Source organism: Bombina bombina, chromosome 2 (assembly GCF_027579735.1).
Source record: "Bombina bombina isolate aBomBom1 chromosome 2, aBomBom1.pri, whole genome shotgun sequence".
Taxonomy (NCBI): domain Eukaryota; kingdom Metazoa; phylum Chordata; class Amphibia; order Anura; family Bombinatoridae; genus Bombina; species Bombina bombina.
The window spans coordinates 773,929,804-773,945,509 of record NC_069500.1 but is presented as its reverse complement, the minus strand read 5'-3'; the positions used below and the strand labels follow the sequence as shown (position 1 = coordinate 773,945,509).

The 15,706-nt window shown below is 41.6% G+C and overlaps 1 protein-coding gene across 2 annotated transcripts in view; it reads right to left on the bottom strand.

Annotated features, from left to right (window-relative positions):
• Nucleotides 1–15,706, bottom strand: part of ANO8 (anoctamin 8) — a 308,265-nt gene that overhangs the window by 77,647 nt on the left and 214,912 nt on the right. For both annotated transcript variants that reach the window (XM_053702928.1, XM_053702929.1), the window contains exons 11-12: nt 13,578–13,633; nt 458–532 (exon numbers count right to left, since the gene is read on the bottom strand). In XM_053702928.1, the coding sequence (XP_053558903.1) occupies nt 458–532; nt 13,578–13,633 (131 nt within the window). The remainder of the gene's footprint in view (nt 1–457; nt 533–13,577; nt 13,634–15,706) is intronic.

Sequence of the window (15,706 nt, the reverse complement as noted above, 5' to 3'; positions counted from 1 at the left end):
AGTTAACCACAGCTCCGAGGATGCGGTGACCAATCTAGCATAAATCACGATTGGCCTCACACATTAGCATTTACTTTCAACTTGTAATATGAGCGATAAATTCAACGGACACAAACAGCTGAAACAAACCCCTTTTTTGCTTGCGCGTAACTGTTAATCACTTGTAATCTGGCCCTTAGTGGGTAAAAACGAAACTAAACAGATTTTTCTAAATACTATGGTTATAGGCAAATAGCTTAATTTTCTTGCTTATCTTGCTTGCTAATATAACAGCCTATACTATTTTCCAACTTAATTTCTAAATGGCATTGAACCGTTTAACATGCAAACCTTTTAAATAAACATATTCATAACTAGTTGCTATTAACCTGCTGGTGCTGCATTTGCTATAAGGTAATTCTAGTTGGTCAATTTAAATATAAAATAGAGACCAGAAGAAAAAAAAAAAACAATTTACCTCCTTCAGTCGTTCCATATCCTTGAGGTAGAAACCAATGTAGAAAAGACTTAGGTAGGAATTTACAAACTGGAACTTAAGGAAGAAAAATGAAAAAAAGTGTTGAGGTCAATGGGATAAGAAAAAAAACAAGAAGAAAAAACAAAAGATGAAATAGGTTAGAGAGACGCACAGAAAAACAGCGTTCAGTTAGTCAGATGTCAAACAAGTATTCTTCCACTTAAACTAATGATGCTATAGACCATGCTTACATAGGCACTTTAATGTGTTAAAGAGATGGCTAAAAACTGTCCCCATGTACAACCATTTCCCCAAATGTTTTAATTGTATTATTGTTCTGTTACTTGCATAAAATTATATGTTTAACCCCAGCAAAGGTGTTAAACACACAGTAAAAGTCAACTCCAGCAATGCAATACTGGGAGCTAGCTGAGCACATCTGGTGAGCCAATCAAAAGAGGCATGTGTGTAGCCACCAATCAGCTGCCAGCTCCCAGTAGTACATTGCTGCATCAGAGCCTACCTAGGTATGCTTTTCAACAAAGGATACCAAGAGAATGAATTACATTTAATAATTGAAGAAAAAACATAAATTATGCTTACCTGATCATTTCATTTCCATCGAGGGGAGGAGAGTCCATGGCTTCATTCATTACTATTGGGAATTAAGAAACTGGCCATCAGGAGGAGGCAAAGACACCCCAGCCAAAGGCTTAAATACCTCCCCCACTTCCCTCATCCCCCAGTCATTCTGCCGAGGGAACCAGGAACAGTAAGAGAAATATCAGGGTAAAAAAAGTGCCAGAAGATGAATACATTTAGGGCTGCCCAATGGAGATACGTGCAGGAGCCGTGGACTCTCCTCACCTCGATGGAAATGAAATTATCAGTTAAGCATAATTTATGTTTTCCATCTAAAGGGGAGGAGAGCTTCATTCATTACTATTGGGAACATATACCCAAGCTCTAGAGGACACTGAATGAAACCGGGAGGGTAAAAGGCGGACCCTAATCCGAGGGCACCACAGCCTGCAAAACCTTTCTCCCAAAAACCGCTTTCGCAGAAGCAAAAACGTCAAATTTGTAAAACTTTGTAAAAGTGTGTAAGGAGGACTATTTTTGAAGCCACAGCTCTAGTTGAATGAGCCGGGATCCTCTGAGGAGGCTTATGCCCCGCTGTCTCATAAGCCAAGCGAATCAAGCTCCTCAACCAAAAAGACAAAGAAGTAGCAGAGGCCCTTTGCCCCTTGCGCTTCCCAGAATACACCACAAAAAGAGATGTAGACTGTCTGAAATCCTTTGTAGCCTGAAGATAGAAATTCAAGGCACGAACCACATCCAGGTTATGAAGTAACCTCTCCTTCGAAGAAGAAGGGTTAGGACACAAAGAAGGAACAACTATTTCCTGATTAATGTTACGGTTAGACACCACCTTGGGAAGAAACCCCAACCCAGTGCGAAGCACAGCCTTATCCGCATGAAACACCAGATAAGGAGGATCACATTGCAAGGTAGCTAGTTCAGATACTCTGCAAGCCGATGCAATAGCCAACAGGAAGAGAACCTTCCAGGACAGAATCTTAATGTCTATGGAATGCATAGGTTCAAACGGAACCCCCTGCAAAACCTGAAGGACTAAGTTTAAGCTCCAAGGCGGAGCCGACTGTCTAACGACAGGCCTGAACAAAAGATTGAATGTCAGGGAGCTCAGCGAGTCTCCTATGCAGCAACACTGCCAAAACCTGTCCCTTTAAGGAACTAGCGGCAAGACCCTTCTCCAGACCATCTTGGAGAAAGGACAGAATCCTGGATACCTTCAAATTATGCCAAGGATATCCATGCTTCTCACACCAGGACAAGTAAGTCCTCCACATCTTATGGTAGATGCGATGAGTGACTGGCTTCCTTGCCTGAATAAGAGTATCAATCACACTTTCAGAAAAGCCTCTCTTGGCTAAGACTAGGCGTTCAATCCCCACGCAGTCAGCCTCAGCGAATCTAGATTTTGATGTTGAAAGGGGCCCCGTGATAGCAGATCCCTGCTACAGGGTAACCTCCATGGCGGAGAGGATGACATCCCCACCAGATCCGCAAACCACGTCCTCCGCGGCCACAAAGGAGCAATCAGAATGACCAAGGCCCGCTCCTGTTTGATACGTGCCACTATGCAAGGTAGAAGTGGTAACGGCTGAAGCTAAGCTAGGCTGAATCCCCAAGGAACCACTAAGGCATCTATCAGCTCTGCCTGGGGATCCCTGGACCTCGATCCGTAATGAGGCAGTTTGCAATTGAGTCTGGACGCAATGAGATCTATCTCCGGCGTTCCCTATCTGTGACAAATCTCCGCAAACACATCGGGGTGAAGAGACCATTCCCCCGGATGGAAGGACTGTCTGCTGAGAAAGTCCGCTTCCCAGTTGTCCACACCCGGAATATGAATCGCTGAGAGCGAGCAGTCGCCCACTCCAGAATCTGAGACACCTCCCTCATCACGAGGGAGCTCCTCATACCCCCCTGATGGTTGATGTAAGCCACCGAGGTAATGTTGTCGGTCTGGAATCTGATGAAACTGACCGACCCCAGAGAAGGCCAAGTTTTCAGAGAATTGTAGATTGCTTGTAGTTCTAGGATGTTGATCGGAAGGAGAGACTCCTCCCCGGACCACTTTCCTTGTGCCATCCTGGCACCCCAAACAGCTCCCCATCCTGACAGACTGGCGTCCGTGGTCACAATCTCCCAGGACGGTCTCAAGAAGGATGTCCCCATGGACAGTTGCTCCGGACGAATCCACTAAGAGAGGGAGTTCCGAGTCTGAGCATCCAGGGATATCAGCTGTGATAGCTCTGAATGATCGCCGCTCCACTATCTCAACATGCACAATTGAAGAGGTCTGAGGTGGAACCTGGCGAATGGGATCACATCTATGCTTGACACCATGAGACCTATCACCTCCATACATTGAGCCACCGATGGGCTTGAGGAGGCTGAAGGGCAAGACAGATGGACGCAAGCTTCCTGAGCCGCTGATCCGTGAGAAATATCTTCATGGACATAGAGTCTATTATCTTGCCCAGGAACTCCACCCTGTTGCTGGGAACCAGGGAACTCTTTCCTGAGTTGATCTTCCAACCGTGAGATTGGAGCAGAAGAAGAGTCTTCGAATGAACCTCTGCGAGGCTGAGCAACGGCGCCTGAACCATGATGTTGTCCAGGTAAGGTGCCACAGCAATGCGCCTGAATCTGGCCACTGCTAGCAGCGCCCCCAGAACCTTCATGAAGTCTCTCGGGGCCGTTGCCAGACCAAAAGGAAGGGCCACAAACTGGAAGTGTTGGTCCAGAAATGCAAATCTTAGGAACCTGAAGTGGTCCCTGTGGATTGGCACATGAAAGTACGCGTCCTTCAAATCTATAGTCGTCATGAACTGTCCCTTTTGAACTAGGGGCAGAATAGATCTGATTGTTTCCATTTTGAACGATGGAACACTCAGAAACTTGTTTAAACACTTTAGGTCCAGAATCAGGCGGAATGTGCCCTCCTTCTTTGGAACCACAAAAAGGTTGGAATAGTACCCTAGACCCCTTTCTGCTAGGGGTACTGGTACGATAACCCCGAGAGAGGCAAGGTCTCTCACGCACTCTAGAAAGGCCTCTCTCTTCTCTGGTCTTGAAGACAGGTTTTACAGGAGGAATCTGCCCTCGGGCGGATGGGATCTGAACCCTATCCTGTAACCCTGGGAGACCACTTCTAGAACCCAAGGGTCCTGAACGTCCTGCAACCATGCATCTGAGAATAGAGATAATCTGCCCCCTACGTGATCCAGAAACCGGTCGGGGGCCGTCCCTTCATGCCGATTTCATCTCGGCTGGCTTCTTGCTCTGCTTAGACTTGTTCCAAGATTGAGCCGGCTTCCAAGATCCCTTGGACTGGTCCGCTTTTGCGGCGGGTTGCTGGTGCTGGGCCTTGTATGCATGAAAGGGACGAAAAGTAGATCCTTTAGGCTTAGCCTTCTTATCCTGCAGTAAGAAAGCACCATTGCCTCCTGTAACCATGGATATAATCGAATCCAATCCTGGACCGAACAGGATCTTTCCTTGAAAAGGGAAGGACAACAGCCTTGCCTTAGAGGTCATGTCTGCAGACCAAGATTTTAGCCACAGAGCCCTACGCGCTAAAACAGAAAAGCCTGACACCTTAGCATTCAGGCAAATGATTTTCATAATGGCATCACAGATGAAAGAATTGGCGATCTTCAGCGCCTTATCTTCTCCTGTATCTCGTCTATGGATGTCTCCCCTAAGACCAATTCACACAGGGATTCACACCAATATGTCGCAGCTCCAGCAACTGCCGCAACGGCCGCTGCTGGCTGAAAAACAAACCCTGTGTGCTGAAACTTCTTTCTCAACACGCTTTCCAGCTTTTTATCCATGGGCTCTTTAAACGATGAGCTATCCTCGAGGGGAATAGTCATCCGCTTCGCGAGCATAGAGATAGCCCCATCCACTTTAGGGATGGTCCCCCACAGTTCAAGTTGAGAGTCCGGAATAGGGAACAGTTTTTTAAATGAAGAAGGGGAAAAGGAAGAACCTAATCGCTCCCATTCGTTCTTAATAATATTAGCCATCTTGACGGGAACTGGGAAAGACTGAGGTACTACCCTGTCCTTGTATACCTTGTCAAGCTTAGGAATCACAGGTTCCTCCGGTATCTTAGGTTCCGGAACCTCCAGAGTAGCAAGCACCTGCCATAGCAGAAAGCGCAGATTCTCCATCCTAAACCTATAACCAGGCTCCTCCGCCACCGGAGGTTTAGATGACACGGACTCCAACCCAGAAGGGGCCTCCTCTGAAGAGTCGGAGTGGCCCTCATCATCGTATAGAGCCTCTGGATCTCCCATCGACAAACCCTGGGTCGGGCCGCTATGATAAACCCTATGCTTGCACTTAGCAGAACGTGGTAAGGCATGGATCACATTTGAAACCGCCGATTCCAGTTGGTCCGCAAAGTCTGACGGCCAACAAATCTCTCCAGAAGGAGTAACGGTTGGACCCCGGGGCGCTGCATGTGCAATCGGAAATGAATGTAGGGAACACACCTCCTGGGATGAAGAAGCCTCAGAGATGGACGGCTCAGTAGTACAGTAGTACTAGACATCTGTTTACATTTAGATGTTGTAACTTTATCAAGGCATGTGGTGAATCCTTCGAACATGAAAGATGTTTTAATTGCAGGGCTACTTATGTTGTTTACTTGTTGACGTGCACTACATGCAATTTACAATATGTTGGCATGACCTCAAGAGAGGTCAGAGCCAGAGTGCGTGAGCATGTAAATAACATAAAACTTGGTACCCTTACTGCTCCTCTGATCACACATTTTCTGTGGTCTCACAACAAGAGTCCAGCAACACTGAGCTGGACCATAATTAAATATGTCCCACGACCCCAGAGAGGAGGGAACAGGGATCTTTTGTTGGCCAGAGAAGAGGTCTTCTGGATCCTAAAACTTAAGACCAGAAGACCATTAGGTCTCAACAGTGAATTTGATCTAATCAATTTCTGGCTTTAAACTTACAGTGAAGAGAGGGTCTTAGTGATCTATACCCACTGACTTATGTTCCATATGCATATGTGTGCACCTAAAAGGATGCACATGTATACATAATGTACTCACTTAGGTTTGTCTCTTTTTGTGATTTTTGAGACTTTTGTGATTTTGTGACAATCATGCCAAGTCTAAGCCTGTTTAAGCACGATAGAGAACATATATACATTTATCTCTATTCTGATTCTTAATAAAATATTATAACTTAAGGAACAAACAGATGTTCCATGGTTTAAAAGAATACAGAGGCTTACACGTTATATAAAATAAATTAACTTAACATTAATAGAAAAATAAAAATTCTTTCAAAAGTTAAACAGGCTTATTTAAAAGCAGACAAGTATATAACACATTATTCAGCAGAACATTGTCAAATTACAATTATTAACATAACTTAATCTCATTATTGCCCAAGTCCACATTCTAACAATTAATTAATACTCCACACAAAGTCTCTATTTAGTGCATTGCCACACATTAGGTATTGAAATGTAATAACTAAGAAACATTGTTATTAGTATACATTGGAGGTGTGTTTAACTTTTAAACCAATGAGGTGAAAGAGTGCCCTTTTTAAACTTGAGGATGATGGTCACTATCTATGCTATGACTACGGCGGGGGATGCCGAAACGCGTCAGCTTTAGTGACCACCATCCATGCTAATTCTTTGTTTGCTGTGCCGCAATGACTAAATTGCTGGGGCTGCTATGTATTACTTTTGCTTTGCTTTTCTTTTTACCTGCCAATAAAACTGTGTGCTCTTAAAGATTTCAAGAAGTGCCGGATTCCTTCATTTCCTTGTTTCCAAGTTCCATAAGCCTACCGGGATATCTGGACTACACTCCGGGAATTGACACCTTTTGCCTATCGTACAGACTTCCAGAGACGGAACCACTCAGTGACGTCAGACGCCGCGGAAAGCCAGGACGCACTCGCATACTCACACGCAGAGAAGTTTCCAGCGTGTTCGAACAGGGGAACAAACGGTCATGACCGGAGACACTGCAGCGGACGAGTGAGACTTGTTCCCCCAGGACCGAACGCTGAAGTATCCAATTTGTGAGTACGATGTAAATACAAATATGAGCTTGAATGAATAAGCTTTAATTGTGAATTGTGAACTGTTTGCCTAGTCCTGTAGCATAACCGCTTCCTATTGACTGAGTGTATACGAACTTTAAAGGTGTCATCCCTTGTACCTCATATGAACAGGAGAACTTCACTGTATTTTAACGCTTGTTACCAAGGGGTTTTGGCTTCCCCTAAACTCCTCGATATGAGACAACAGGGACTTTAAGTGAACAGCACTTGATTACAAGTGTTTTACCTCCCGAGAGTAACTTGATTTCTGAACTGTTTTGGCTACATATACATAAATATAAGACACAACAAAGAATCAGAGCGTGTCTCAAGCAACTGTCAAACACTAGCACCCCAAGCTGTGCACAAGTATTGCACGCATTAAGCACAATATAAATACAATTAATAAGAAAGAGACTTTGTTAGTTTGTGTGATATTCATCTCTTCAACATGACTGACTTAGAAGAAATATGTGAATTATTTTCGCTTAAACCATCGACAGAAAGGAAGGGAACTGATATTGAACTGGACAAAATATTTACCACAGATAAATCACAACTGACATTAAGCACTTTATTTGACGACATGGAGCTACTCCTCAAAAGGGAATTAAAGACAAAATGTGACATACAAATACTCATGAAATATCATGAAATGGAAATGATACCCAGAGGTCTTCGCTTAAACAAATTCCCGACCTTCATTACAGAAGACAAGGAGTTTATTACACGCTGGAATCAGACCCTGTCGGACTGTTCTTTGAAATTAATATTACTAATTGTTGAATTTAAATCGATTTTACTAAAGGAAATATTAGTCCAGATAGGTCTAACACAGTCAGAATTGAACAAAAGAAGAGATTTTGAAGATTATCTTAAATTTGATAAAATTTTATCAGAAAGTATATCTGAAGCTAAAAAGCTATTATTAGAGATTAAACATAGGAAGTACATCAGGGACCAGAATGACTATGACTTAAACAGAGTGTATGTGTGGCATAGGAGGGACAAGTCTTTATCTAGAAGTTACCAACCATACCCCAGAGGTAATAGAGGTAGAAGGGGTAGAGGGAGGGGGAGAAGAGGCAGAAATTACTACCAGTATGATAATAGAAGAGTGAGGTTCAGCGAAAGTGAAGCAGAATCAACAGATGAGTTCCAAAGCTCAGGTGAGGAAGAACAGTCACACCTAGAAAAAACTCAGTCTGCACCACCTTCCCTAGAACCCACGTATGACACACCAGAAGCTGCAGTTAAACCTAAAATTAAATCGATCTTGGTCCAAACTTCAGCTACACAGCCACCCCCACCACAACTACCACCCCAACCTTCACATAAATCCACACAAAATATAGGCACTGCAAGTAAATATGTGCCAACTCCCAAATCTGGCAATGTGGATGAATTTGAGAAGGTTTTTTGTCTAGGCCCAGTTGGTATAAACGGGGGGGGCCAAAAGGCAACAAAGAACCAGTACCCCCAGACACCAACTTTGGAACAAGACAAAATAGAACAGACCAGGTCCAACAGATATCCACAGAGGAGTCAAAAGAGGGGACATTACACGAAATACCAGTAATGAATAATGTTATTAATATCTCTGACTACATCTTAACTGACCTTGAAATTAAGGTCTTAAATAAAGGCCTTAGTTTTGTTCCTACTTCTAATTTCAATTTGTTTGCAACTCTTTTAGATGTGAACAAGTTGATTAGAAATTTGACACTAAGAAAATTTTACAAACAAACTGATGAGTCTGACACTGGTAAAAATAGGACCACTATAACAACCACCACATCACACCTTACATTTGAGGAAGACTGTGACGTAATAGCCTTAGAAGAATTGCATTCTTTGGGAGCAGTGGGGCCTATAAACACCCCAAGTTTACCCAAATTTAAAGGTAACTCCTCCTTTTACCCTATTCAGAACAGGGGTCAAATTTTGGAAATTTTCCAAAAAAGGGTGGAGAATGATCTCACCACTCTCTCAAACAAATGCAGTTCTAACTCGGGCAGATCCAATCTTACATTAAAAGAAAAGGAAGCCCTTACAAGGCTCCAAAATAACAATGACATAGTGATTAGAGCCGCGGATAAAGGCGGCTCTATAGTGGTTATGAGCAAAAATCAATTCCAAACTGAAGCAAGGCGACAGCTAATGGACACTGAACAATATATTTTGCTAAACAAAGACCCCACTGATGTCTTTGAGTCTGAACTTTTAGACTTACTAGATGAAGGAAGGGAGATAGGAATGTATGATGAAGAAACATACAAATATCTACAAGTTAAATTCCCAGTCAGACCAATCTTCAACCACTTGCCCAAAATCCATAAACCTGGGACAGAAGTCCATGGGAGACCTATCATCAGTGGCATTGGTTCTCTGACAGAGAAACTTTCACAATGGCTGGATGCAATATTGCAGCCCTATGTGTTGACCTTACCAAGCCATTTATCAGATACAAAACATCTATTGGGCCTTTTGAGAGATGTGGGTTGGAAAACAACGAACACTTGGGTCACAATAGATGTAAAAGCACTATATTCATCAATCCCCCACAAAGAAGGTCTAAAAGCTATTAGGCATTTTCTAACAAATTCAGGACATTTTGAGGAGGAACAATGCAGTTTTATTTTGCGGGTTACTAATTTTCTTTTAACACATAACTACTTTTGCTTTGACAATAATTTCTACCTCCAGAGATGTGGGACTGCTATGGGGGCCAAATTTGCCCCCTCTTACGCCAACCTCTATATGGGGTGGTGGGAGCAGTCCTACATCTATGGAGATAGAAATGAATACAAACAATACATCACTTTTTACAAGAGGTTCATAGACGACCTTATTCTAATCTGGCAAGGTGATACAAATTTGATCCCCAGATTCATTCAGTACTTGAACAGTAACAATATAGGCCTCAGTTTCACGTTTGAAACCGACCCTAATACAACCAATTACCTAGATGTTAATCTAAAAGGTAACATTTCAGAAACCAAAGGTTTCATCTCCACGAGTATTTTTCGCAAACCCACAGCGAAAAACACAATCTTACATGCCAAGAGCAACCATCCTAACAGAATCTTTAAAGCCATTGCCAAGGGCCAATATGTTAGAACTCTTAGGAATTGCTCAGATAAAAATATGTTTGAAACACAGGCCAATGAACTAACCAATAGGTTAGTTTCTAGAGGCTATCCCAAGAAAATGTTACTGGGTATCAAGAAAGAAATAAGTAAAAAGGATAGAAATGATTTACTTGATAAGAACAAAGATGATAAGTCAATTCAAAATCAATCAAAAGAAAACATTACCTTTCTGACCACATACAGTGACCAATATTCAGACATCTGCAAAATAATTTCTAAACATTTTCCCCTGCTTTCAGCAGATGAGGGCTTAGCTGATTTGTCCAGGAAATGCTGTCGCTTCGCTTTCAGAAGAGGAATCACCATAGGCAATAGGGTAGCACCGACAATGCCTAAAGCCAAAACCGGTAATTCATCCAGCTCGTGGCTAGATACCAAAGGAGTCTACAGATGCCATTACACAGATTGTATAGCTTGTAACCATCTTACTGTAGGAAATGGTTTTAGGAGCACAGTAACAGGTGAATCCTTCGAACATGAAAGATGTTTTAATTGCAGGGCTACTTATGTTGTTTACTTGTTGACGTGCACTACATGCAATTTACAATATGTTGGCATGACCTCAAGAGAGGTCAGAGCCAGAGTGCGTGAGCATGTAAATAACATAAAACTTGGTACCCTTACAGCTCCTCTGATCACACATTTTCTGTGGTCTCACAACAAGAGTCCAGCAACACTGAGCTGGACCATAATTAAATATGTCCCACGACCCCAGAGAGGAGGGAACAGGGATCTTTTGTTGGCCAGAGAAGAGGTCTTCTGGATCCTAAAACTTAAGACCAGAAGACCATTAGGTCTCAACAGTGAATTTGATCTAATCAATTTCTGGCTTTAAACTTACAGTGAAGAGAGGGTCTTAGTGATCTATACCCACTGACTTATGTTCCATATGCATATGTGTGCACCTAAAAGGATGCACATGTATACATAATGTACTCACTTAGGTTTGTCTCTTTTTGTGATTTTTGAGACTTTTGTGATTTGTGACAATCATGCCAAGTCTAAGCCTGTTTAAGCACGATAGAGAACATATATACATTTATCTCTATTCTGATTCTTAATAAAATATTATAACTTAAGGAACAAACAGATGTTCCATGGTTTAAAAGAATACAGAGGCTTACACGTTATATAAAATAAATTAACTTAACATTAATAGAAAAATAAAAATTCTTTCAAAAGTTAAACAGGCTTATTTAAAAGCAGACAAGTATATAACACATTATTCAGCAGAACATTGTCAAATTACAATTATTAACATAACTTAATCTCATTATTGCCCAAGTCCACATTCTAACAATTAATTAATACTCCACACAAAGTCTCTATTTAGTGCATTGCCACACATTAGGTATTGAAATGTAATAACTAAGAAACATTGTTATTAGTATACATTGGAGGTGTGTTTAACTTTTAAACCAATGAGGTGAAAGAGTGCCCTTTTTAAACTTGAGGATGATGGTCACTATCTATGCTATGACTATGGCGGGGGATGCCGAAACGCGTCAGCTTTAGTGACCACCATCCATGCTAATTCTTTGTTTGCTGTGCCGCAATGACTAAATTGCTGGGGCTGCTATGTATTACTTTTGCTTTGCTTTTCTTTTTACCTGCCAATAAAACTGTGTGCTCTTAAAGATTTCAAGAAGTGCCGGATTCCTTCATTTCCTTGTTTCCATGTGGAACATAGTTGAGCAGGCTGATCTACCAGAACCTCCTCATAATAAACACAGGAATGAGACTTTATTAAGGAAGGAGAGCCTTCCAACGCATCAGAGTCCTCCATCACTTGGTTAGACTAACTTTATTTATTAAAAAGGCACCTTTATACCACCAATGGCCGGGGCACTCACCACCTCCTAGGACCCGGACTACAGAAACCGCTACTTCTCCTGTGCCACAGATTAACAGGAAGGATAGATAGCCACACCCAGTCACACGGAATGCCTGGCAGGACCGCCCCTGCACTAGGGAAAAACGCGCCAAAAAAATGGCCGTGCAAGTTTCCGCAAGTAACCTGAAAGTTCCACACATTGCCAGAGCCTCATCTCGCACATAACCCAGCAATGAACCAATAAACAATATCATGTATAACCCCCCCTGTTCAATAATTCCCCTTCCAGGAATATTAGCCCTTGATTCTGTAAAGATAAAAAGGCGCCACACTGTGACCCTGTCTTCTATGTTATCATTATTAATAAAAAATTAAACGATCTTACCAGAATCTACGCCGTGGAACAGGAACACGGCCCTTCAAGTGTGACAGGTTAGTAGCCTCGCTCCTGACATGGACTTGAGTGTAGAAAGCAGGCAGCGAAACTCGTAAACGCTGATTGCTTATGGAGCTGTTAATATAAGTCGGGATGGTTTTGCAGAAAGACTCTCCCTGCATCTCCGGACTCTAACTTTTGCCCAGGCTCTCACTGAGAGGCTGACAGGACTACTTAAAACTCCAGTCCCACTGCGAAGAGTACTTCCCTCCATAAGAGACTACTCAGAAACTCCGGCACTCCTCTGCCATCCCCCTGTGACGAAAGGCAAAGAATGACTGGGTGATGAGGGAAGTGGGGGAGGTATTTAAGCCTTTGGCTGGGGTGTCTTTGCCTCCTCCTGGTGGCCAGGTTCTTAATTCCCAATAGTAATGAAAGGAGCCGTAGACTCTCCTCCCCTTTAGATGGAAATTAAACATTTCTTAAAATCATATGCTTTATCCATGAACTTTCTTTTTTTTTACTTTCCTGTCACTTTATAAAGCACATATCTCTTATATGAAGCATGTTAAAGGGACAGTCAACTAAAAAATGTTTATTGTTAAAAAAGATAGATAATCCCTTTATTACCCATTTCCCAGTTTTGCACAGCCAACATGGTTATATTAATACATTTTTTACCTCTGTGATTACCTTGTTTCTTAGCCTTTTCTGACAGTTTATCTAATTAGGGCAGTGTGTGCCACAAACCACGGTGTGATCAAAATGTTATCTACAGTATATGGCTCACATGAACTAGAAACTCCCCTGTTGTGAAAAGCAAATAAAAAAGCATGTGATAAGAGGCTGTCTTTAGTGGCTTAGAAACAGGCAGAAATTTAGAGGTTTAAATGTTATAAAGTACTGTATATTAATATAACCATGTTGGTTGTGCAAAGCTGGGGGATGGGTAGTAAAGGATGTTATCTATCTTTTTAAACAATAACAATTTTGGTGCAGAGGACATTATACATAAGCCAAAACCTTTTAATGGAGAGCCATATGCATTTTTTTATATATATATACTACTTACTAAAACTATTTTGATGATGAGATGTTTTTCATAGGCACTCTGTAAACGATAATTCTCTGTTAAGAAATAAAGAGAATAAGGTCAGGGATAGGAAGAAGGAGACCAAGGGATGATTTTTCCATAATTCTTTTACATTAGTTAATTGTAGTAAATTTTGTTCACATCTGAAAACACAAAAAAAAAAAACATGCTAGCAACCCCTATTAAAGTGATGGTGAACCTTGGCACTCCAGATATTTCAGAACCACATTTCCCATGATGATTAACTGTACTTCAGAGTGCCTAGGCATCATGGGAAATGTAGTTTTCAGAACCACATTTCCCATGATGCTTAACTGGACTTCAGAGTGCCTAGGCATCATGGGAAATGTAGTTCTGAAACATCTTGAGTGCCAAGGTTTGCCATCACTGCCCTATTAGATCCTTCAGATCTAGTTTAGATAAATTATAAAAAAGGAAATGTACAGAAAGAAGCTTCAGAAAACAAATAGCTACATTAGAAGAACTTTTTGTAACATCTAACAGTTATAGGAACATAAAAGTGCATAAAGAGAATGCTCTAATGTGTTATAGCATTTCCTGCAAAGGGTTAACGTCTGCTCTGGAGTAGCGGTGTTCTACTGAACACATCTGGTGAACCAATGGCAAGAGGCATATGTGTGTAGCCACCAATCGCAAGCTAGTCCCCAGTACTGCACAGCTGATTCTGGGTCTATCAAGGTACACATTTCAGCAAGAACGATTAAGTTGAAGTAAATGGATAAGTTTAATTTTAACTTAATGTGCCTTTAAAAGACCAAGTTAGTTTAACAATAACAAAAAAAAAAATCATTGAATCTCCAATCAATCAGCTTTAGAATGTCACAGTCAGTCTTACTGAGCTCTGTGTAGAAGTCACTGAAGGGACATTTAAAGTGAATGTAAATTTTTTACATATTGACAATAAAAATCGATTCTTTTTTACTATTTTATTAATACTGCATAGTTATTTGCTTCAAATATCTAAAATTTAACATTATATTCAAGTTTGTAACTTAGCTCCGTTTTGATTCCGAGCTCCTCCCATCCATAACTTCCCTTCTTTTCCTTGCATAACGTCTAGAGCGGTCCCACCCGCTCTATGACGTATTAGCAATGCGCGCTCACGATTGCTCCTTTTTGTGCGCATGCGTTTCAAATTTGTTGCCGTCTATGCGCATGCGTTTAAGATATACTTCGGCAATTGCGCATGCGTTTATAAATAAGGGTGTACTCGCGATCGTGACAGCTAATTTTTGTGCGCATGCGTAGCGAGCGGGTATGTTCTCAAAGCAACATAGTAGTCTGGTTGTGGCTGCGGCTTTATATGCGCATGCCTCAAGCGTGAACGCGCAGCGCTTCGAAATCCAGCTGAAGTTGATTTACGCATGCGCATATAAAAGACGCATGCGCATAAATTCATGAGTGACGTTATTAAAAAGGGGCTGGACGCCACGGGGTACGGCAAATTATTAGTTTAGGGAAGTGTCAATCAAAGTTATAAACGCGGAACAAAATGGCGGGCGGAGGGAGAACGCAAGACGTTTGGAATTATCTAAGTATATAAATCGATATAATATTATGTATTTTAAAAAATCATGACTTAAACTTATGCTATTTTTGGATGATACAGCAGTTATGATTGTCGGCTATCAGTGACTTTACATCCACTTTAAGGGACATTAAACCCAAAATTTTCTTTCATGATTCAGATAGAGAATACAATTTTAAACAACATTCCAATTTACTTCTATTATCTAACTTGCCTCATTCTTAAGATATCCTTTGTTAAAGAAATAGCAAAGCACATGGGTGAGCCAAACACATGAGGCATCTACGTGCAGCCACCAATTAGCAGCTACTGGGCCTATCTAGATATTCTTTCAGGACAGAATATCAAGAGAATGAAGCAAATTAGGTAACAGAAGTACATTAGAAAGTTGTTTTAAATGTTATTCTCTATCTGAATCATGAAAGAAAAAAAAATGTGTTTAATCTCCCTTTAAACTGCTGCGCACAACTACAAAAGAATAGTAACTACTCACTATCCGCTAGATTTAGAGTTCTGTGGCCAAAGGGGTGCGTTAGCTACGCGTGCTTTTTTTCTCCCG